General features: G+C 36.5%; 1 protein-coding gene across 4 annotated transcripts in view; it reads left to right on the top strand.

Annotated features, from left to right (window-relative positions):
• CFAP20DC (CFAP20 domain containing) overlaps window positions 1-22543 on the top strand; it is a 252459-nt gene that overhangs the window by 136800 nt on the left and 93116 nt on the right. For 2 of the 4 annotated variants that reach the window (XM_024746269.1, XM_024746268.1), the window contains exons 8-9: window positions 20129-20265; window positions 20932-21094. In XM_024746269.1, coding sequence (XP_024602037.1) covers window positions 20129-20265; window positions 20932-21094 — 300 coding nt within the window. The remainder of the gene's footprint in view (window positions 1-20128; window positions 20266-20931; window positions 21095-22543) is intronic. The other 2 variants (XM_024746270.1, XM_024746271.1) reach the window with 1 other exon arrangement.

Below are 22543 nucleotides of genomic sequence, written 5' to 3'. Positions count from 1 at the left end.
ATTTTTTTTTTTTTTTACTATAGTTTTTAGTGCTTATTATCATTGGTGGATTTGTTTTTGGTTTGGCTGCTCTATTCTTTCCTTTTTTTTTTTAATTTTTAGAAATTTTTATAATAATTTTTAAATTTAATAATGTTTTTTTATTTTATTTTATCTTCTTCTTTCTTTCTTTCTTTTTTTCTCCCTTTTATTCTAAGATGTGTGGATGACAGGCTCTTGGTTTTCCAGCCAGGTGTCAGGGCTGTGCCTCTGAGGTGGGAGACCCAAGTTCAGGGCACTGGTCCACAAGAGATATCCCAGCTCCACGTAATATCAAACAGCAAAAATCTCCCAGAGATCTCCATCTCAACGCCAAGACCCAGCTCCACTCAACGACCAGCAAGCTACAGTGCTGGACACCCTATGCCAAACAACTAGCAAGGCAGGAACACAACCCCACCCATTAGCAGAGAGGCTGCCTAAAATCATAATAAGGCCACAGACACCCCAAAACACACCACCAGATGTGGACCTGCCCACTAGAAAGACAAGATCCAGCCTCATTCACCAGAACACAGGCACTAGTCCCCTCCACCAGGAAGCCTACACAACCCACTGAACCAACCTTACCACTGGGGGCAGACACCAAAAACAACGGGAACTACAAACCTGCAGCCTGTGTAAAGGAGACCCCAAACACAGTAAGGTAAGCAAAATGAGAAGACAAAGAAACACACAGCAGATGAAGGAGCGAGGTAAAAGCCCACCAGACCTAACAAATAAAGAGGAAATAGGCAGTCTACGTGAAAAAGAATTCAGAGTACTGAGAGTAAAGATGATCCAAAGTCTTGGAAATAGAGTGGAGAAAATATAAGAAACGTTTAACAAGGACCTAGAAGAACTAAAGAGCAAACAAACAGTGATGAACAACACAATACATGAAAGGTAAAATTATCTAGAAGGGATCAATAGCAGAATAACTGAGGCAGAAGAACGGATAAGTGACCTAGAAGATAAAATAGTGGAAATAACTACTGCAGAGAAGAATAAAGAAAAAAAAATGTAAAGAATTGAGGACAGTCTGAGAGACCTCTGGGACAACATTAAACGTACCAACATTAGCATTATAGGGGTCCCAGAAGAAGAAGAGAAAAAGAAAGGGACTGAGAAAATATTTCAAGAGATTATAGTTGAAAACTTCCCTAATATGGGAAAACAAATAGTTAATCAAGTCCAGGAAGCAGAGGGAGTCCCATACAGGATAAATCCAAGGGGAAAAACGCCAAGACACATATTAAACTATCAAAAATTAAATACAAAGAAAAAATATTAAAAGCAGCAAGGGAAAAACAACAAATAACATACAAGACAGTCCCCACAAGGTTACAGCTGATCTTGCAGCAGGAACTCTCCATGCCAGAAGGGAGTGGCAGGACATATTTAAAGTGATGAAGGGCAAAAACCTACAACCAAGATTTCGCTACCCAGCAAGGATCTCATTCAGACTTGGTGGAGAAATTTAAAAGCTTTACAGACAAGCAAAAGCTGAGAGAATTCAGCACCACCAAACCAGCTTTACAACAAATGCTAAAGGAACTTCCCAAGGCAGGAAACACAAAAGAAGGAAAAGACCTACAATAACAAACCCCAAATAATTAAGAAAATGGTAATAGGAACATACATATCGATAACTACCTTAAATGTAAATGGATTAAATACTCCAACCAAAAGACATAGACTGGCTGAATGGAAACAAAAACAAGACCCGTATATATGCTGTCTACAAGAGACCCACTTCAGACCGTGGGACACATACAGACTGAAGTGAGGGGATGGAAAAAGATATTCCACATAAATGGAAGTCAAAGAAAACTGGAGTAGCAATTCTCATATCAGACAAAATAAGACTTTAAAACAAAGACTATTACAAGAAACAAAGGCGGACACTACATAATGATCAAGGGATCAATCCAAGAAGGAGATATAACAATTGTAAATATTTATGCATCCAACATAGGAGCACCTCAATATATAAGGCAAATGCTAAACAGCCATAAAAGGGGAAATCGACAGTAACACAATCATAGTAGGGGACTTTAACACCGCACTTTCACCAGTGGACATATCATGCAAAATGAAAATAAGGAAACACAAGCTTTAAATGACACGTTAAACAAGATGGACTTAATTGATATTTATAGGACATTCCATCCCAAAACAACAGAATACACATTGTTCTCAAGTGCTCATGGAACATTCCACAGGATAGATCTTATCTTGGGTCACAAATCAAGCCTTGGTAAATTTAAGAAAATTGAAATCCTACCAAGTATCTCCTCCGAGCACTATGCTATGAGACTAGATATCAATTACAGGAAAAAGACTAAAAAAAATACAAACACATGGAGGCTAAACAATACACTACTTAATGACCAAGAGATCACTGAAGAAATCAAAGAGGAAATCAAAAAATACCTAGAAACAAATGACAGTGAAAACACGACAACCCAAAACCTATGGGATACAGAAAAACAGTTCTAAGAGGGAAGTTTATAGCACTACAGTCCTACCTTAAGAAACAAGAAACATCTCAAATAAACAACCTAACCTTACACGTAAAACAATTAGAGAAAGAAGAACAAAAAAAACCCCGAGTTATTAGAAGGAAAGAAATCATAAAGATCAGATCAGAAATAAATGAAAAAGAACTGAAGGAAACGACAGCAAAGATCAATAAAACTAAAAGCTGGTTCTTTGAGAAGATAAACAATTGATAAACCATTAGCAAGACTCATCAAGAAGAAAAAGAAGAAGAATCAAATCAATAGAATTAGAAATGAAAAAGGAGAAGTAACAACTGACACTGCAGAAATACAAAGGATCATGAGAGATTACTACAAGCAACTCTGTGCCAATAAAGTGGACAAACTGGAAGAAATGGACAAATTCTTAGGAGTGCACAACCTTCCAAGACTGAACCAGGAAGAAACAGAAAATATGAACAGACCAATCACAAGCACTGAAATTGAAGCTATGATTAAAAATCTTACAACAAACAAAAGCCCGGGACCAGATGGCTTCACAGGCGAATTCTATCAAACATTTAGAGAAGAGCTAACACCCATCCTTCTCAAACTCTTACAAAATATAACAGAGGGAGGAACACTCCCAAACTCATTCAACGAGGCCACCATCACCCTGATACCAAAACCAGTCAAAGATGTCAGAAAGAAAGAAAACTACGGCCAGTATCACTGATGAACATAGATGCAAAAATCTTCAACAAAATACTCGCAAACAGAATCCAACCGCGCATTAAAAGGATCATACACCATGATCAAGTGGAGTTTATCCCAGGAATGCAAGGATTCTTCAATATATGCAAATCAATCAGTGTGATACACCATATTAACAAATTGAAGGAGAAAAACCATATGATCATCCCAATAGATGCAGAAAAAGCTTTCGACAAAATTCAACACCCATTTATGATAAAAATCCTGCGGAAAGTAGGCATAGAGGGAGCTTACCTCAACCTAATAAAGGCCATATATGACAAACCCACAGCCAACATCTCGTCCTCAATGGTGAAAAACTGAAACCATTTCCACTAAGACCAGGAATAAGACAAGGTTGCCCACTCTCACCACTATTATTCAACATAGTTTTGTAAGTTTTAGCCACATTAATCAGAGAAGAAAAAGAAATAAAAGGAATCCAAATCAGAAAAGAAGAAGTAAAGCTGTCACTGTTTGCAGATGACTTGATGCTATACATAGAAAATCCTAAAGATGCTACCAGAAAACTTCTAGAGCTAATCAATGAATTTGGTAATGTAGCAGGATACAAAATTAATGCACAGAAATCTCTTGCATTCCTATACACTAATGATGAAAACTCTGAAAATGAAATTAAGAAAACACTCCCATTTACCTTTGCAACCAAAAGAATAAAATATCTCGGAATATACCTACCTAAGGAGACAAAGGACCTGTATGCAGAAAATTATCAGACACTGATGAAAGAAATTAAAGATTATACAAGTAGATGGAGAGATATGCCATGTTCTTGGATTGGAAGAATCAACATTGTGAAAATGACTATATTACCCAAAGCAATCTACAGATTCCATGCAATCCCTATCAAACTACCACTGGCATTTTTCACAGAACCAGAACAATAAATCTCACAATTTGTATGCAAACACAATATACCCCGAATAGCCAAAGCAATCTTGAGAAAGAAAAACGGAGCTAGAGGAATCAGGCTCTACAATGTCACACTATACTACAAAGCTACAGTAATCAAGACGGTATGGTACTCGCACGAAAACAGAAATATAGATCAATGGAACAGGATAGAAAGCCCAGAGATAAACCCACGCACATATGGTCACCTTATCTTTGGTAAAGGAGGCAAGAATATACAGTGGAGAAAAGACAGCCTCTTCAATAAATGGTGCTAGGAAAACTGGACAGCTACATGTAAAAGAATGAAATTAGAGCACTCCCTAACACCATACACAAAAATAAACTCAAACTGGATTAAAGACCTAAATGTAAGGCCAGGCACTATTAAACTCTTAGAGGAAAACAGAGGCAGAACACTCCATGACATAAATCACAGCAAGATCCTTTCTGACCCACCTCCCAGAGAAATGGAAGTAAAAAGAAAAATAAATAAATGTGACCTAATGAAACTTAAAAGCTTTTCATAGCAAAGGAAACCATACACAAGACAAAAAGACAACCCTCAGAATGGGAGAAAATATTTGCAAATGAAGCAACTGACAAAGGACTAATCTCCACAATTTACAAGCATGCAGCTCAATATCAAAAAAAGCAAACAATCCAATCCAAAAATGGGCAGAAAGCCTAAATAGACATTTCTCCAAAGAAGATATACAGATTGTCAACAAACACATGAAAGAATGCTTATATATATATATATATATATATATACACACACACACACACAAACAGTAAATACTGGAGAAAAGGGAAACCTCTTGCACTGTTGATGGGAATGTAAATTGATGCAGCCACTATGGAGAGCAGTATGGAGGTTCCTTAAAAAACTAAAATGGAACTACCTTACAACCCATCAGTCCCACTACTGAGCATATACCCTGAGAAAACCATAATTCAAAGAGAGTCTTGTACCACAATGTTCATTGCAGCTCTGTTTACAATAGCCAGGGCACGGAAGCAACCTAAGTGTCTATCAACACATGAATGGATAAAGAAGATGTGGCACATATATACAATGGAATATTACTCAGCCATAAAAAGAAACAAAATTGAGTTATTTGTAGTGAGGTGGATGGAACTAGAGTCTGTCATACAGAGTGAGGTAAGTCAGAAGGAGAAAAACTAATACCATATGCTAACACATATAAGTGGAATCAAAGAGAAAAAAAAATGGTCATGAAGAACCTAGGGGCAGGATGGGAATAAAGACGCAGACCTACTAGAGAATGGACTTCAGGATATGGGGAGGCAGAAGGGTAAGCTGGGACAAAGTGAGAGAATGGCATGGACATATATACACTACCAAATTTAAAATAGATAGCTGGTGGGAAGCAGCCTCATAGCACAGGGAGATCAGGTCGGTGCTTTGTGACCACCTAGAGGGGTGGGATAGGGAAGGTGGGAGGGAGACGCAAGAGGGAAGAGATATGGGGATGTATGTATATGTATAATTGATTCACTTTGTTATAAAGCAGAAACTAACACACCATTGTAAAGCAATTATACTCCAATAACGATGTTAAAATAATAAAATAAAAATAACTGGTATAAAAAACATCTTTTTTCCTAATGTCTATGCTTCACCCCCAGAGATTCTGATTTACTTGTCCTAGGCTGGATTTTTTGTTAACTTCTCCAGCAATTCTGACATGCAGCCATGGTTGAGAACCCTTAATGAGAAACTAGATCACTTATCCCCACAAAGGTTTTGTGGGTCAGATGACACTCATACACACTGAAGTAATTCAGAGGACGGTCAAATAGGACAGTTATGGAGGAAGAAGTAGATCTTGAAGCTATTCAGTAAATACTCATGTAAGTATTTATAATAAATAAAGATTTATGGAAGTGTAAGATGGTGCAGAAGACTGAGCAAAGACAAGGAGACAGCAAAATGCATGGTTGAGTTTCCTGAGGGAGCAATAACAGGAATGGCCTCTGAGCAGGAGGGCTGTGTTGAAAGACTATGAGAAGAGTGTGCCTTATATTCCTAAAATAGACAAATGATAACTTCTTTATTAGGAAGTTGAACTTGACATCAGGCTTCAAGATGAATTTTTAAGTCAAGTGAGACCAGAGATTAAGGATTACAACTAAGATGTCTTTGCAGCCATCTAGGCATAAAATGACTAGTGACTGTGAAAATGGAAAGTGATGACCCTGAGAGAAACCACAGTGGGGAAACTGGCAGGGCTTATTCCTTCTCAAATATCAGATGGGGAAGCGAGAGTAGTCAAAGTTTGAGAGAGGTCAAAGTAGAAAGAGGAGAAAGGAGACAACCATGATGAGATGAATGAGTGGCACAAACAGACTCACTTTTACTCTCTATGTTTATCCAGTATTCATTTATTGTTGGTGTATTTTCTATATGTAAATCCTCATCAGCATCATATGTCCTAAATTGTATATTCCTAGAGAATTGGAACCATTTTATAACTTTTACAGTATAAACCCTGGAAGAGGATTTTGTGTAAATAGGCACTACATTTTTAAACTCTGTATTATGAAATTTCCAAACTTACAGAAAAGCAGAGAGAATACATAATGAACCCCCTCCCATATCCCCATCACCTTCCACAATTGCCAATTTTAGGCAAGAATTTGTGATAGCAATGAGGACACAGGTAGTGAGAATTTGTATATTTAGAATACATACAATCTATGTTCTTTACAGAACCTTTGGAAAATACCTGTATATAAAAGGATGAAAAAGTTTGCACTACCCAGACAGCCACTGTAAATACCTCAGGTCACAGTTCAATCTTAATGGAAGATTCTCCACAGAATACAATGAGTAAGAGTGTTTTCAGTAACCAAACACTCTGTCTATATCTAATAGGCTGTGATAGCTTTCCATAACAGAAATGACTGAAGAGCCTATCAGGTAACTCTTTACAGTTGTAAATGCTCTTTTTTTCTTCTGTCTCTCTAGCTTAATGTTTTAAGAATTGTGTCTTTAAATGAAACTACAAGTCCATATCCATATATTTAAATGTCTTTCTTTTTAAAGTTCAATGACACTTATAATGCCAGAGAGTAAAGAGAAATTTGAATAAATATTAAGTGCATCATTAACTCAATATTATAATTAAAGAAACTTTTTCATAGGCTGTGTTTGATCCCACTTGATAAAAGAGGATATTAGTGTATATTTTGCAAATTCCATAAATGGGCTTTCAGCATAAGGATAGTCAACTTGAGTCATATATACAGAAAATTAATAATCACCATCAAAAAGCATATTTCTTCTGTCCTGTGAATCTCAATTATACTTATATTCATTTATAACCCTAGGGTTTATGATTGTTCCTCTGAAGTAAATCTCATTGCACATGTAAGGCAGCTAAGATTACATAAACATGCTTCGAACTCTGTAGTTCTCTTTCTACAAATACTGGTTTTTTTTGTTTGTTTGTTTGTTTTTGGCTGCTTTTGGTCTTCGTTGCTGCGTGTGGGCTTTCTCTAGTTGGGGCAAGCAGGGGCTACTCTTCGTTGCAGTGTGCAGGCTTCTCATTGCGGTGGCTTCTCTTGTTGTGGAGCACAGGCTCTAGGCACACGGGCTTCACTAGTTGTGGCTCGTAGGCTCTAGAGCGCAGGCTCAGTAGTTGTGGCGCACAGGCTTAGTTGCTCCGCGGCATGTGGGATCTTCCCAGACCAGGGCTCGAACCCTTGTCCCCTGCATTGGCAGGCGGATTCTTAACCACTGCACCACCAGGGAAGTTCCTCTACAAATACTTTTCAACTGCTAATTTTGACATTTGTAGGCTTTGAACCTTACTATAAGTGATTATAATAAAAATTACTGTTCTCTCTGTGAGAGATTTTATGTGAAAGGTGTAGCTAATGACTAATGCCCAAGGACAGATTTTTTAATCATGGAAAAACCAGGAGGTATTTCTTCATTTGAACTATTTGTTTTTGTGTCTTTCTAAAATATGGACTCCCCGTGGTGAGATTTGAATTGCATGAAAAGTGACTGTGTGTTCTTGAAACTGACTTACAGTACTCATGTAAATTGTGATATTTTATTATAAATGCACGAATTAAGAGATCTCAGTGATGCTGCTACAGAGGGAAGTAGCTGCTTCCTGTGGATGCTTTCTGGCATGTTCACCCAAGCTAAAAAGGAAACCTTGAAACTTCTGTTTAAAGTGCATTTTTTTGAATGCTGTATAACTGGATCAAGAGCATTTAATGAAATTAATAAAATAGTTGTGTTTCCAAAAAGTCAATGTTACCACACATTTGCACTGTTCACATTGTCAGTTCCCAGTGCATGTCAGTTAATGACTGTTAGTCTGCAGAGGACTGTAGGCTCTGATGATCTTAATTAATGGGACCCCGCTTTAACTGAACTAGTGAATCAGATCTGGTTATTGAAGTTGAGCATGCAGCTACTGACGACAAGTTGCAGTGGTCTACTAAGCACAGATCAAAGCTAGTAATTTGCTTCATTGTCACTTTTGTTGTGGTCACCCATTTACAATGCTTGGAGTCAGTCTATTTATCGCTTGTAAAAATTCAAAAAAAAAAAAAGATACACACACACACACACACAGAGCACACACAGACATGAAACCACCACCATCAGGAGAGTGAGCATATTCATCATTCCCAAAGGTTTCCTCATAATCTTCATAATCCCTTCCTCCCAACCCCATCCTCATTGATCTGCTATCTCTCATTATAGATTAGTTTGCATTTTCTAGAATTTTATAAATGAGATATAATATATATACCCTTTTGTCTGGCTTCTTTCACTCAGCATAATTATTTTAAAATTCATTTTGAGATAGGCACATGTGGTTTGTAGAAATAATTCATTCCTTTTTATTGCAGAATAGTGTTCCATTGTGTGGGGGTGCCATATTTTGTTTACCCATTTACTTGCTGATGGATAAATAATACTGCTGTGAACAGTTGTGTAGAAGTCTTTGAATGAGCATAAGCTTTCATTTGTCTTGGGTAAATGCCTAAGAGAGGGATGGTTGGATCATATGGTAGCTTTTTAAGAAATGCCAAATTATTTTGAAAAATAGTAGTAACGTTTTATATTCAAACCAGCGGGTATTATTTCCAGTACCAATGAGTGGTATCTCATTGTGGTTTTTGATTTGCATTTCCTTGATAATTACTAATGGTGAGCATCTTTATGTTCTTATTTGCCATCCCTGAATCTTCTTTGATGAAGCATCTGTTCAACTCTATTGTCCATTTTTAAACTGGATTCCTTATTTTCATATTATTGAGTTTTGAGAGTTCATTCTATATTCTGGATATAGGTCCTTTTTCAGATATATGAATTGCAAATATTTTTTTTCCAGTCTGTTGCTTACATTTTATTCTCATAACAATATCTTTTGAAGAGAAGTTTTTAACTTGATCAAGTCCAGTTTATCAAATTTGCTTCTGTGGATTGTGCTTTTGGTGACATATTTAAGAAATTTTTGCCTAATCCAAGGTTATGAAGATTTTGTCTTATGCCTCCATGTAAAAAAAAAAATTACAGTTTTAGGTTTTACATTTAGGTCTATGATCCACTGAATTAATTTTTGTATATAGTATAAGATATAAATCCACATTTTTGGTTTTGGGGCCTTTTTTTTTAATTTGGATATCTAGTTGTTCTAGCCTTTGCTAAAAAGTGTCCTTTTCTCCGCAGCATTTCCTTTGCACCTTTGTCAAAAATCAGTTGTCAATATACTTGTGGTTATATTTCTGGTCTCTTTATTCAGACTCTTTATTCTCTTTATTCTGTCTCATTTATCTATTTGCTTTTATGCCAATATCATGATTTTTATTACTATATGTTTCTAAGTCTTGCATTCAGCTAGTGTGAGCCTTCCAGTTTTGTCCTTCTTTTTCAAAAATTATTTTAGCTATTATGGACTCTGTGCATTTTAGTATGAATATTAGAATCAACATATGAATTTCTGCCAAAAAGGCCTGTTGGGAATTTGATTGGGATTGTGCTGCATTTATAGGTCACAATTTGGGGAGAATTGACATCTGAACAATATTGATTCTTCCAACTTCTTTTTTTTAGGTTTTCTTTAATTTCTCTCAGCAATGTTTTATAGTTTCAGGGTACAGTTCTTTTATAACTTTCTTCAGATTTATCCCTAAGTATTTTATATCTTTTGATACTACTGATAAGTGGTAAGTTTTAAAATTTCTATTTCCAATTGTTTGTTGCTAGTGTGTAAAATACATTGAAATTTTGTAAATTGATCTAGTATCCTGCAACTTTGCAAAACTTATTTATTACTACCAGTAGCTTTTTGTAGATTCCAGTAGACTTCCTACATAGATGATTATGCTGTGTGTGAACAAAGACAGTTTTACATTACCAATCTGAATGCCTCATTTCTTTTCCTTGCCTGATTGCACTGACTAAGACCTCCAGTACAAAGTTTAATAGAAGTGGCTAGAAAGGATAGCCCTGTCTTATTCCTGATCTCAGTGGAAAGGTATTGTCTTTAATGATTAAGTATCATGTTAGCTCTTGAGATTTTATAGATGTTCTTAACCATGGTGAGCAAGTCCCTTTCATCACTAGTTTGCTGCCAGTTTTTATCAGGAATGGATGTTGGATTTTGTCAAATGCATCTTCTGTATTTATGAGATCATCATGTTTTTTTTTCTTTTTTAGTCTGTTAATACGGTGAATCACATTGATTGAGTTTTTAATGTTAAACCAACCTTGCATTTCTGGGGAAAACCCTGCTTGGTCCTGACGCAAATATCCTTTTAGTCTATTGTTTGATTCAATTTGTGTTCGTAAGGGATTCTTGGACTATAGTTCTCTTTTTTTATAATGACTTTGTCTGCTTTTGGTATCAGGGTGAAGCTGGCCTCATAGAATGAATTGGGAAGTATTTCCTCCCCACTTTCCCCCACTCCTTAAAACTTTTTGAAAGAATTTGTGTTAAATTGGTATTGTGTCTTTCTTAAATGTTTTGTGGAATTTATCAGCGTGAGAAAGTTTTTATAACCTGTAAATTTAATTTCTTTAATAGGTAAAGCGTTTTTCAGGTTAACGATTTCTCTTTGAGTAAGCTTTGGTAATTTGTGTCCTACAGGGAATTTGTCCAGTTCATCTAAGTAGTTGGATGTATTGGCATAAAGTTGTTCATAATGTTGCCTTGTTATCTGGAGAATCTATAGTGATACCACTACTATTCCTGATATTAAAAATATGTATCTTTGCTCTGTTTTCCCTGGTCAGTCTAACTAGAGGTTTATCATTCTTACTGATCTTCCCAAAGAACAAGCTTTTGGCTTCATTGATTCTTTCTACTGTTTTTCTATATTGTTTCATTTATTTTCACATTGATCTTTATTATTCCTTTCTTCAGTTGTTTTGGGTTTCATTTGCTCTCTTCTTTCTGTCCTTAAGGTGGGAATCAAGGTCAATGATTTCAGACTTTTCTTTTTCTAATATAGCCATTTAGTGCTAGAAATCTCCCCATAAGTGCTGCTTTAGCAACATCCCACAAATTTTGGTATTGTATTTTTATTTCATTCTGTTCTAAACATCTTCTAATTTCATTTTTTCTTTGATTCATGGGTTACTTAGGAGTTAAGTATGTTACTTAGTTCCCAAACATTTGAGATCTTTCTGTTATTGATTTATAATTTAATTCCAGTGTAACTTGAGAAAATAATTTATATGAAGTGATGTGTTTTAAATTTGTTGAGACTTGTCCTGAATAGAGTCTATCTCATTAAATGTGCCATATGCTCTTGGTAAGAATGTAAATTTTGCTGTTGTTAGGAGTATTCAATAAATGTCATCTGGATTAAGTTACTTAAAAAAAAAAAAAACTAGTAATTTGCTTAAAAATTAGGAGGTAGTTTTCCCAAGTGCCCTCCTTTCCACAGCAGCAGTCTTTCTGGATTTTTACTTCTTTTTAAATAAGGAGAGACTGACATCCATATCTCCTAACTCAATCGCAAACAGATAAAGGATCTAGCAAAACCATGAAATAGTAATCTAACCATAGTTGGCACTGGTGAGATCTTTATTAGAATTTCTTCTTTCGGTTGTACATTATGAAAGCAAATTTCAAATAAAGCAACAAAATCTACTGTGAAGTAGAACCTTAAAAAAAAAGAGAGAGAGATTCTGACTTCAGGAAAAAACAAGACATTCTAATTTCTTCTTTCTAAACTCAGATTTTTGATAATCCTTGTCTTAGGATTGTTGGTTAAAGAAATGCCACAATTAAAAAATGGGCAGAAGACCTGAATAGACATTTTTCTTAAAAAAAAAAAGTTTGTAATTAAAGTACTTTGCATAGGATGTGCACTGTCAAATTAGCCACAGTTTCCGCCACGTTCTACATGTGCCTGCTTGTCACTTATATGTTACCTGCCCGGCATTCAAGCCACTTCATTTTGTCCCTCCCCTGCTTCCACCACCACTTTCTTCCCTCTGGAAAAGATTATTACAGCATTATATCCCATTCTTGATTCCTCAGGAACCCCATTAGTCTTCATCAAATACATTAATTATCATATTCATAAAGTTCTCGTACTTATCCAAATAATCACTATTAGACCCACTTTTCACATAGCAAAACAAAAGCTTTTAATTAGATAGCTTTACAAAACTGCACAGAGAATAAATAGTGGACAAGGAAAGAATCCCCTGCAATGCCCACCTGGCCGACCAAAGGCAGTATCGTGTGTGGTGAAAAGAGGGTAGGCACAAAGAGGGCTTGGGCATTTGGGTTCTGAGACCCTGCTCTGAGTGGACAGATCTCTAAACATCATGAGCCTCAGCTTCTTCATCTGTAGAGGTGGAATAATATCACACAAAGTGACTGGAAATTTCATAAAGATCATGTACACATCATCATATCCGTCATCCTTTAGATCTCAGATTGAATGTCATTTCCCTCACCCTAAAGACTAGATACCAGCCCCCTGTTAAACACACTTTGAGCCTTCCCTTCATAGCTCTTACCACAGTTGTAATCATGTAGTTATTTATGACTTACTTGCTGTAATATCTGTCTTCCCCGTGAGACCCAGAGTGCCTTGGAGGAGGTGATGTGTCCACCTTATTGCCTATCTTATTCCGTACTTAGAGCAGTGGCTGCCCAGACTAGGTGCCCAATCACTAATGAAAGAATGTGTGAATGAAGGGATAAATGATTGTGAATGGACTTCATAAACTGTTAAATGCTATTCAAGATGGAGGGTATTAATAGCATATTTACTAAGCATTTACTCCCTACTAAGCACAGTATTTAGCATGTTACATGCATTGTTTCATATAATCTAATAAAAATGCCTTGACTTAAGTACTATTATTATCACAGTCTTATGGATGAAGAAAGTGAAGCTTAGAAAGTTTAAATAACTTGTCTAAAATAATATTGCTCTACTAGATCAGTCTTTTTTGTGTTTTTGACATTCCTTATATCAATGCACATATAATAAAATAAAAATCCAATTCAAAATCTGGATTCTGGTAGCAGGTTTAATTCTGATTCGATCATTAGATAATAGATGTAAGTCTTGAGCATGACCCCTGAATGATTAGAGTTGAAAATTCAGCAGGTTTTTCTGGTTAAACTTTGAAAACCTTGCAAACTTAAATGACTATAATAGTTAGAACATTGTACCTTGAGACAAAAATGAATGTTTATTATTCTAAACGACAATTAGAGAGTAGACCCTCAGGTTTTATAATCTAACTACAAAGGCTATACCCCTCAGTAAAATAGCAAAATAATTAATGGTAACATCTCTGACCTACACCCAGTTCATTTTCCACAAACTCAAGAAAATGAAATGCCTAGAGCATGACTTTAATCTAATCTTGATTTTTAACCTTATATTATATATATTGATATCAGGTCTTAAAAGAATTCCTTTTAGAATTCAAAAGGCATGCATTTCTGCTTGTAGTTTTCTTTCATTAAGATTTTTCTCATTATAGAAACTTCGTCCCTTTTATGTTTTATTTTAGAAACCAAAGGTCTCAGTTACTTTTCCTTGTAGGTTTTAATTAGGACCCTATTATCGTGGATACATAGCATGATACATGTTTATAGACATAATTATGACAACATGATTATAAACAGAGAATTATTAAAGTGAAACAGACTTTAAGAATGTGTATATGTTAATCGTGCTAATAAGTTTAAAAAGCCCTGCTAATTAAAGAGATACTAAATAGTGGATTAGTGTACACTTTGCTTTGTGAAAAAAAAGGTATACTAAAATTTGTAAAATTTAAAAAATAGGTTTCAATTTAAACACACAGTGGTAGATAGCTCTTTAAAGAAATCCTATAGTAGATCCTCTTATAAAATACAGAATAACATCTTATTTTCTGTGATTCAAGGAATTACATCATATCAGGTTTAGTTGTAGCTTTAATAGCCATTGACTGTCCAAGAGATAAGTCAATGATTCTTGACTGCTAAGCAAGAAATTCCTCTAAGAAGTTCAAGGTATTTAGGAATTTTCATTTTTTAAATAGCTATGAACTATTTAATATGTTCATTTTGTTGAAATTATAGCTGGAACTGTGTCAGTATGATTTTTTTAAATAGTCCCCCAAAAGTTTTCCTTTTAATCTTTGATACTGTCCACAATTTTGGTGAGTTTTATCCATTGTGCACCATATGCTATGCTGGGCTCAGCAGATGAGTATACATGCAGTGCCAAAAAAATGGTCTTTCCACTCAAAGAAACTTAAATTGTTTGGAGGCAACCTGTATATAGATGAAGAATATGAAAAAACATAAAGGAAACTGACCTAGTACAGTGTTTGAACAGAAGGATATGCCCATAAGCCAAATGATTCCTGTGACTGGAAGTTTAAACAAAAAAGAAGAAGAAAAAGGCTTCTAATCTGGTACTGAAAATTCCCATGTAGGCCTATGCCATGTCCCATACATACCTTTAGGACTCTCAGTGGCTATTTCTTTCTAGGAAAATCCACATTTGAGAACAAAATCAGTAATCTAGGATTTGTTTTATTTGGTCACAGAAGGTACAAATGATGGGTCTGTAACAGATTTTTCCAGTTGTCCTGGAATTTGAGTGTCATTTCTTTCTATTGCTGATCCCGAGAGACTAACAAAGTTTTGTTGACTCCAAATGGATATTTATAAATGACTGAAAAAGCTGCAGATGCACACATAGCCAAGTCTATTTGCTAACATTAGGAAATTTCACGTGTAAGCTCAGTAGGCATCTGATTGTGGTGCCATAGCACTGCTCCTGTTGAAAGCCACACAGTTCATGTAAATAGCAATGTCTTGGTCATTGTTGACCCTTCTCTCTCATCCCCCACATCCTGGCAGTTGTCCAGTCCAGTCTGCCTCCTCAATTCACACATAAATGTCTCAGGTGGATTTTTCTTAAAAATAAGTTTTAATAGTAGTTAGAAATATTTAGTCATTTAATCCAGCTTCCCTTCTGACCCATTATACTTTATGATTCATTCAGTTTGCTCAGCAAGGATCTATTGCTCTGTGTCAAGCACTAGGCTAGCAATTCAGGGGTGACAGAGTAGACCACTGAGTTTATATCTACTGAGGTATACATTATTAGAGAATCCCATAAACATATATGAAAGGGTAATTCTGACAGTTTCTGTGAGGGAAAGCTTATGGGACTACCTAAACTGGGTAATCAGAGAGGTCTGGGAAAACTAGTCTGAGGAAGTGATACATGAGCTGAAACATAAAGGCCAAGAGGGGAAGGAAGATCCTACACGGGGAACAGCATGTACAAATGCTCTGATAGACAGGAAGAACTGAGGAGGCCAGAGCAGAAAATAGAGGGTACTAAGGTTGAACTGAAGCCAGAACATGCAAGTTTTTGCAGGTAATATTAGGGCTTTCTTCTTAATCTTAAGAGCAGCAGGGAAGCCATTGAAAAGTTTTAAGTGAGGAAAAGGAATGATTCAATCAGACGTATGTTTATATAAGACCGTTCTGGCTTCATTTTGGAGAGAGCATGGGACAGGGAGCCAGAGTGGAACATGGTGGATCACTTGAGAGGCTTTGTGGTCATCCAGAAGAGGAATGATGGTTGCTTAAATTATGGTGCTGGTGGAGGAGGTGGAGACAAGTGGATCTGGATTGGATATGGAGAGGATGGAGGAAGGTGTCAAGGATGACATCTAGAGTCTGACTTTTCAAACGGAATGGTTTATGGTGCCATTCATTAGACCAGATTTTCAGTTGGAGGTGTCTTCGAGACATTGAGGAGGAGCTGATCAAGAAGGCCGCTGTATACGAGAGGCTCTCAGAAGAGAGGACTAGGCTAGAAATAGAAATTAGAGAGTCATCTAATATGTGAATCTGACTTATAATATCCAGAATAGCTTTCCAGACTTCTGGTTGAACATCTTCAAAATGACAGAAAATTCACCACCACAACAGCCAGACATGCTTTAATTAAAGAAAGATGTTCCCTATGTTAGACTAAAAGCTTTCTTTTAATTAATTTTTATTGGCGTATAGTTGCTTTACAATGCTGTGTTAGTTTCTGCTGTACAGCAAAGTGAATCAGCTATGCATATATATACATATCCCCTCGTTTTTGGATTTCCTTCCCATTTAGGTCACCACAGAGCACTGAGTAGAGTTCCCTGTACTGTACAGTAGGTTCCCACTAGTTATCCATTTTATACATAGTAATGTATATATGTCAATCCCAATGTACCAGTTCATCCCACACCCCTCCTTCCCCTCTTGGTATCCATACATTTGTTCTCTACTTCTGTGTCTCTCTTTATGCTTTGCAGATAAGCTCATCTGTACCATTTTTCTAGATTCTACATATAAGCGATATATAATATTTGTTTTTCTCTTTCTGACTTACTTCACTCTGTATAACAATCTCTAGGTCTATCCACGTCTTCGCAAATGGCACAATTTCATTCCTTTTTATGGCTGAGTAATGTTCCACTGTATGTACCACATCTTCTTCATCCATTCCTCTGTTGATGGACATTTAGGTTGCTTCCATGTCGTGGCAATTGTAAATAGTGCTGCAGTTAACGTTGGGGTTCATGTATCTTTTTGAATTATGTTTTTCTTCGGGTATATGCCCAGGAGTGGGATTGCTAGGTCATATGGTAGTTCTATTTTTAGTTTTTTTAAGGAACCTCCATACTGTTCTCCATAGTGGCTGTAACAATTTACATTCCCACCAACAGTGCAGGAGGGTTCCCTTTTCTCAACGCCCTCTCCAGCATTTATTGTTTGTAGATTTTTTGGATGATGACCATTCTGACTGGTACGAGGTGATACCTCATTGTAGTCTTGATTTGCATTTCACTAATAATTAGTGATGTTGAGCAGCTTTTCATGTGCTTCTTGGCAATCTGTATGTCTTCTTTGGAGAAATGTCATTTAGATCTTCTGCCCATTTTTGGATTGGGTTGTTTGTTTTTTTGATATTGAGCTGCAGGAGCTGTTTGTATATTTTGGAGATTAATCCTTTGTCCGTTGCTTTGCTTGCAAATATTTTCTTTCATTCTGAGGGTTGTCTTTTCATCTTGTTTATGGTTTCTTTTGCTGTGCCAAAGCTTTTAAGTTTCATTAGGTCCCATTTGTTTATTTTTGGTTTTATTTTCATTACTCTAGTAGGTGGGTCAAAAAAGATCTTGCTACAGTTTATATCAAAGTATGTTCTGCCTATGTTTTCCTCTAAGAGTTTTATAGCATCCTGCCTTACATTTAGGTCTTTAATCCATTTTGAGTTTATTTTTGTGTATGGTGTTAGGGAGTGTTCTAATTTCATTCTTTTACATGTAGCTGTCCAGTTTTCCCAGCACCACTTACTGAAGAGACTGTCTTTTCTCCATTGTATAATCTTGCCTCCTTTGTCATAGGTTAGGTGACCATAGGTGGGTTTATCTCTGGGCTTTCTATCCTGTTCCATTGATCTATATTTCTGTTTTCGTGCCAGTACCATACTATCTTTGTGCCAGTGCCATACATACTTGTAGCTTTGTAGTATAGCCTGAAGTCGGGGAGCCTGATTCCTCCAGCTCAGTTTTTCTTTCTCAAGATTGGTTTGGCTATTTGGAGTATTTTGTGATTTTTCACAGAATTAGAATAAAAGCTTTCTGAAGTAAATTCTACTCATTAGTTCTGACTCTGCCATTTGGACAAATAGAATCACTATGTAATAGGACTTCAGGAGTTTGAAGAAAACTGGAATGGTATTTCTCCCCACCACTTTGCCAGCCACCTTAGATCCTCTGTCCAGCAAAAATTCTTTTAGATCAACTCAGCAGTGTAGCCCTTGCCCATGTCTTCAGCTTCATCTATTACAAACACAGAAACAGACCCCCCAGAACACCTATATACCCACTCAGGTTACTTCCACTCAGATCTAAATGTTGGGGGCTTCCTAAGCATGATATGTTTTCACAAACTTTTGTGCCTTTTCTCATGACTGTTACATAGGAATGGTTTTTAATTCCACCACTTATAAAATTACAGCTCTCTAGCAGAAGCTAATGAGACCAACTAGCTAACCATAGGAATTTTTTTCAGGAGAATAGATCAGACAAGAAGTTGCCAGTAGCTCATAAATGTCCAGAACTGTAGGACAAATTTGGACTTACTCAGGGCCAACATTGTAATATTCAAGTTGGTCCTGTCTTGCAAGCAGAACATGGCAGAAGGTTTTCTAGGCTGTGGGCCGTGTTCTGAGTTAAGAGCCGTCACTCTCACCTGCTGTTTTAGTCAGAGAAGACTGCCTGCACTCACACAGAACTCCACAGTCCTAGTCCAGTCAGAGTTCCTTGGGCATCCCTCCATATGGTCTTTCAGAGACTCGGGCTTCTTTCATCTAGTGGCTCCCAGCGAGTCCTCCACTGGATCTTTTGCATCTTGTCAAGAGATGAGGGAAGAGAGAGCATGGGGATTATGCAGGAAGTTTTAGGAGCAGGAGATGGTTTACATGTCACACATTCCACTTCTCACGTTCCATTAACCAGAACTCAGTTACATGACCCATATAACTGCAAGGAAGGCTCAGAAATGTAATTTAGCTGTGTGCCCAGAAAGAAAAGGCAGCAGGGTTTGGTGAGCACAGCTTCCTTATCCTTGAGGTGATACCAGTTTGGTCTCTTTTTCCCCAAAACCTTCAGTGATTCCCTGTTGCCTACCGAATTTAGAACAGGCTCTTAGCGACCCGAGCTAAACGGGTGATTTCATTATTCCCCAAGCATACCCTACCCTTTCACTCTTCCATGCCTTTATTCAGGCACTTCTTCTGCCTTGGGCACCCTACATCTCTTTTTCTTGAAATCTTATCAGTCATTCAAGGTCCATTCAGGAAGTCACTCTTCATTCCCACTGGTCTGCCTTATGTTGTAGTTACCTGTTTACTTGTACTGTCACCTCCCTCCAGACTCCCTGAGGGCAAGCAATGTGTCTTATCCATTTTGCATCACTGACAACCTCTAGGAAATGCCTAGGAGTGCTCAATGAAATATTTGTTCAATGGAGTTAGTTTTATTTAAATTATTTTCTTAAAGAGAAAATGCAGTGTATTTTTCAGTAGCTTTCCTTTCTTTTCTTTTTTCCCATGAGGAAAAACGTTTGTGGTAGTGGTTCTCAGATGATACTGAGCAAAAGAACCACTTGGGAGTTAATCTTAACCACTTGTTAAGATTATAGATTTCTGTTGCCCCCCCCCCCACAAGATTCTAATTCTATAGATCTGATAGATCTGATGTTGGACCCCAGGATCTGCATTTTTATAAGTGCCCTGGGAGAGTGGGAGGGTTAAAGCGGGGAAGGATTCACATCATATGACCCCTAGATTGTACTTTCAGAAATATTGCAACATGGTGTGTGTCATTACGCCCATTAATGGACTACTATTCCCTTCCTTTAACAAAACAGATCAGTTCATTAACAGAGGAACAGGTAGCATGCGGAGCGGTAAAAATCAAGATGTTTGTCATATTGCCTTTGGATCCAAAGTTCTTGGACCACCTCCACTCTCTGGCAGAAGAAATAACATGAGGATATTCAGTGAGGTAAGAGCAGGGTTTGAACAGCTTATGTAAGCATGGATGGCATGGCAAGGGAAGGGTTTTTTTCCCAATTCAGAGGGAAAAAAAAGAGGGAGAGAGACAACATGCCAAAAGCAGAGGGCTTGAATAAATTTGGAACAGAAATTCTGGATTTTAAAAGACCTCAAAACTGTTTTCTTTTCGTCATGTCAACGCAATTAACATTTTTGAGCATTCTTTTCATTAAATATGTGCACAAAACTTAAAGGCAAATATATGTGAGCACATTTTGTGATCTCCTTCAAAAAGGAGTTGGATCATCACCAGACACCTTATAATGAACAGATTCTCAAATGTTATATTTTTATTTTCCTCTGAAATTCTGACATACAGAGTGATTTTCATTTCAACTCCTACCTACTAAAGATGGAGTGTAGCAAATGAGCACATTTTAATTTGTGTCTATGAGATTTGGTTGTCTTCTGTTTTACCTTACATTATATTTATCTCCTATTTCTTTCTAATTTTCTACCATAATTTCCCTCTCCACTAACTTTTTAATCTTCTCATTTCCTCTAGTTCATTTTTACCTCACTATTTGTCCAGCTATTATTTCTTCTATGTAGATTCTACAAGAAATAAATGCAATTCCTATATTTTAAAATATAGATTAATTCCTTTTCCTTATAGACAGTAAGATCTGTTGGGTCCAAAAATAACCAATCGTGCCAGCAGTCTACAGTAGAGAAGTGTGTTAACAGGGCAGAAATGTCAACCTTGCTGTTATCTGAGTCTGAGGCACAAGGAGATAAAGAAAATATTGGCCACATAAAGCAGACTGTACCTATTCATGGTAAGAATCATGCATAAAGATTGATAGCTAGTGAAAACAGTGAGAAATGTTAAGATAAATCCATAGTTATATTCTTGACTAGATCTTAAGTCCAGAGAATTATCATTTAAAAATGAAAATGGTGGTAGATATTGAAATATGTTTAGAATTCTTATACCATATATTATCTTCTGGAAACTGTCATTCTGTTTATTCTGTTATTTTACCTTGCTGTAGAACCCTGTATTTTTACTTTCTGATAACAGTGAGAAAATAGTATATCCTATTATTGCTATGTCTTGGAAACCCCATGTACATTTTAAGTGTTCTTAGTTTTACCTTTTAATTAATAATCTCTTCCATTTGTAAAGTGCTCTTTATTTTCTCTCATTGGTACAAAAACAACCCTGTTGGTGAAGAAAACTTTTATCCCGTTTTATAGATTGAGAATTCAGGGCTAAGAGAGTAAGTGATTTGCAATTTGTAATCACTGGAAAGAATTGAGACCAGAACCCAAGGCTTACCACTCCCTGTCAGTTTGTCCACTTTAATTGGTCTGACTTTTGTGAACATTGAAAAGGGGAGGCATTTGTGTTCATTTTATTTGATTTAGAAATTAACGATCGCTGTTAGAGACTCTATCTCCCATGGAGTATAAAACTGAGATAAGGAAATAAATAACATAGATATTCAGTCCCAGTTTTACCACTGTCTGTGAGACCTTGATCAAGTTTCTTAAACCCTACGAGCCTCAGTTTCCCCATCTGTAAATGGGGATACAATTCCTACTAGCACTAGTAGTAGTAAGAAATAACAGCTGCCTCAAAGGGTCAGTATGAGAATTCAGTGAGAACAGTCAGTCAAGCACATCATATTGTGCCAAGAATTTAAATGTTCAGAAAATATTAAATGCTGCTATGAATATTATTGTTACAGAGTTAAATTACACTTAGAAATTCTTCAAGATTGATCTCAGTTCTGCAGGGTTCTTTTGGAAACTACCCTCTAAGCTCTTGTTGAATCAAACTTAAATCTTTTAAAGGAAAAAATAATTTTTCTGTATTGGCTGTCAATTTTATTTTAAAATATTTTTTAATATAGCATGTTGCAAGATTAACATTAATCTAATTACTTGTAGCTCTCTGTATGGTTATATTACATGAATAAAATGTATTAGTAGTTTGTTTTTTCTTTAACACCTTTATTAGAATATAATTGCTTTACAGTGGTGTGTTAGTTTCTGCTTCATAACAAAGAGAATCAGCTATACATATACATATATCCCCATATCTCCTCCCTCTTGCATCTCCCTCCCACCCTGCCTATCCCACCCCTCTAGGTAGTCACAAAGCACCGAGCTGATCTCCCTGTACTATGCGGCTGCTTCCCACTAGCTCTCTATTTTACATTTGGTAATGAAAGCCTGATACAATTCTAATATTGGAATAGAAATAAACACCTATTTCCTAT

The sequence above is a fragment of the Neophocaena asiaeorientalis genome, unplaced genomic scaffold (assembly GCF_003031525.2).
Source record: "Neophocaena asiaeorientalis asiaeorientalis breed wild unplaced genomic scaffold, Neophocaena_asiaeorientalis_V1.1 scaffold251, whole genome shotgun sequence".
Taxonomy (NCBI): Eukaryota; Metazoa; Chordata; class Mammalia; order Artiodactyla; family Phocoenidae; genus Neophocaena; species Neophocaena asiaeorientalis.
Note: the sequence above shows the minus strand (reverse complement) of the source record. Positions and strands in the feature narration are given on the sequence as shown.